The 2,855-nt window shown below is 47.0% G+C and overlaps 1 protein-coding gene across 1 annotated transcript in view; it reads left to right on the top strand.

The window, feature by feature from the left end:
• The first annotated feature begins 1,628 nt into the window (after nucleotides 1–1,628).
• Ly6g6d (lymphocyte antigen 6 family member G6D) overlaps nucleotides 1,629–2,855 on the top strand; it is a 3,684-nt gene continuing 2,457 nt past the window's right edge. Inside the window, exons 1-2 of the mRNA XM_021218150.1 lie at nucleotides 1,629–1,719; nucleotides 1,817–1,954. Coding sequence (XP_021073809.1) covers nucleotides 1,665–1,719; nucleotides 1,817–1,954 — 193 coding nt within the window. The 5' untranslated portion in view covers nucleotides 1,629–1,664. The remainder of the gene's footprint in view (nucleotides 1,720–1,816; nucleotides 1,955–2,855) is intronic.

Here is a 2,855-nt window from a genome sequence, read left to right as displayed (position 1 = left end):
ACTCTGTAGACCAGGCTGGCCTCAAACTCAGAAATCTGCCTGCCTCTGCCTCCCGAGTGCTGGGATTAAAGGCGTGCGCCACCACGCCCGGCTTAAATAATACATTTTTATCAACTTATTTTTTGGGGCTTTCCTTGACTGGCCGGGAACTCACTATGTAAACCAGGTTGGCCTTGAACTCACAAAGACCCACCTGCCTCTGGACTACCACACGGGGCTATTTTTAAAGACTTTTTATTTTTAATTGTGTGTGTGTGATTGGATCCTCTGGAGCCACGGTAACTACTGTTCAACATGGAAGCTGTTCTTCTAAAAAAACATCCTATCCACTGAGATATCTATCTCTTCAGTCCTAGGTAAATTCTATTTTAAAGAGAGTAAGGGGCTGGAGAGATGGCTCAACAGTTTAGAGCACTTGTTGTTCTTGCATAGGACCCTAGTTTGATTCCCAGCACCCACATGTTGGTTTACAACCAACTGTTAACTCCAGTCCCTGGGCATTGGGTGGGCATTGAGTGCTGCTGCTTCTGGCTTCCACTGGCACCAGGCACACATGTGGGGCACATTATATGTAGGCAAAATGTTCATTCGCATATAATAAATCTTTTTAAGAAAGAAATTAAATTAAGAAGCCAGGTGTGATAGCACATGCCTATAATCCCAGCACACAGGAGACTGAGGCAGGAGGATTGTCAGAAATTTGAGGCTAGTCTGAACTACATGCTAAGCAGCAGTCTAGCCTAGGCTGTGCCTCAACAAGCAAACATAGACACACACACACACATACACACACATACAAACACACACACATACACACATACACACACATACACACACATACGCACACACACATACAGACACACACACATACACACACATACGCACACACACATACATACCCACACATACACACACACACACACACACACACATATATATATATATATATATATATATATAATTTAAAACAATAAAATAAACAGGACATTTAAACTTGGTATCGAAGCCAGGCATGGTGATTCATGCATGTAATCCCATCACTTGAGACTCTGAGGCAGGAGGATCAGGAGTTCAAAGCCAGCCTTGTCTCAAAACCAGCAACAATCAGCTAGCTAAATAAATAATTAAGTATGGTTACATTCATTTAACAAATAAAAAAATATTATATGTTAGGAAGACATAGCTTAGTGAAAAATAATAATTACCCTCCAACAACCCAGACGGGATATTGGCATTGTTTTACATTTCTGAGAATCCGTTTAATGTTGGTTATAATCAAAGGTGGCTGGGTTTTCATAACCTACTTCTGCATTCCATCCGGAATGTGGATGAGTAAGAACAACCCTCAGATGGAGAATTGAAAAAGGAAGACCCTTTGGGTTTCTGGAGGGGTTTAGGGCCCCCTGGGGGGTTCTTGGGTCACCATTTTGGAACTACTGCTGCAAAAGGGGAGTTTGGGGCTTGGGGCTTCAGAGGATGCTCAGAGCCACCCATGGGGGCCCCTCCCTATCCCCATTGGGGCCCTGGTGCTTGCTGGGGGAGACTCTTTCCTCGTTTTTTATTGCCCCATAAAGTTCAAGGCAAGGGAGATATAAGACTGGTGGAGTAGAGCCTGAGAGGGGGGTGGGCGGGAGGGAAAGGCACTACGGGCATAAGCGAACGCGATGAACTCGCAGTTGGTTGGGATCCTGCTCAGCGCCCTGCTAGGGGTTGCCCTGGGTAAGGAGGAAGCTAGATTGCCTCTGGCACAGGCCTGTCCTTCCCTCTGCCAGGACGCCTCCAAGGGCCGGATCCAGTACCTCTTCTTTCCTGCCAGGACACCGCACGCGGTGCTATGACTGCGGTGGAGGCCCCAGCAACTCCTGCAAGCAGACAGTGATCACTTGCGGTGAGGGCGAGCGCTGCGGCTTCCTGGACCGCAAACCTCAACCCAGCTCGGAGCAAGCCAAGCAACGTGAGTCCTTGGTCGCCCACCTGCCCCTTCCCACTGCTTCCAACCAGCCCCCTCTTCAGTCCTGCGGGTTTCCTCCCCTTCCCAGTTCAATCTGGCTCTGGGCAGATGGCGCCACTGTTGAAGCAGGGCACTGGCTCCTGGCGCTCCTCAGGCTCTTGTCTTTGCTCTCCACACAGACCCTCACAGGTCCTAGCTAAGGAAGGAGCTGGCTCCTAAGATCAGAGGCAAAATGTTAAGCCAAACTCCAAACTTCAACTGTCAGGCACTGACTAAGGTCTGGAAAGGGTATGATGTATGCGTGTGCGTGTACGCGTGTGTGTGTGAGTGTGTGTGCGTGTGTGTGTGTGCGCGCGCGCGCGCGCGTGTGCGCATGCGCGTGTGTGAGTGTGTGCGTGTGTGTGTGTGTGCGCGTGCGTGTGTGTGTGTGCGCGCGTGCGTGTGTGTGTGTGTGCGTAAGTGTGCGTGTGCGCATGCGCGTGTGTGAGTGTGTGTGTGTGTGTGTGTGTGTGTAATATTTTTATTTGAAATGATTTGGTTTGACAGGAAAATTACAAAAGAAATGTACAGAGTTCCCATTGGTGCCCAGCTTCTAGGTGCTAACATTCCCATGTCATTACCAGATCAGAAAATGAAAGTTCCGTACTAATTAACCTAGGTTTAGATTCTGTGGAACAGGTAGCTTTTTTTCTGAGCTCAAAGCAGACACCCACTGACTATGTATTTATTTGTAGTAATTATTTTGTTTATTTGACTTGTATTTTTGGTTGTTTGTTGGTTGGAAACAGGACATCATTATGCATTCTTTTTTTCTTTCTTTCTTTCTTTCTTTCTTTCTTTCTTTCTTTCTTTCTTTCTTTCTTTCTTTCTTTCTTTCTTTCTTTTTTCCAAGACAGGGTTTCTC

This window comes from Mus pahari, chromosome 18 (assembly GCF_900095145.1).
Source record: "Mus pahari chromosome 18, PAHARI_EIJ_v1.1, whole genome shotgun sequence".
In the NCBI taxonomy this organism is placed as follows: domain Eukaryota; kingdom Metazoa; phylum Chordata; class Mammalia; order Rodentia; family Muridae; genus Mus; species Mus pahari.
This window is presented reverse-complemented; position numbering and strand designations above follow the sequence as displayed.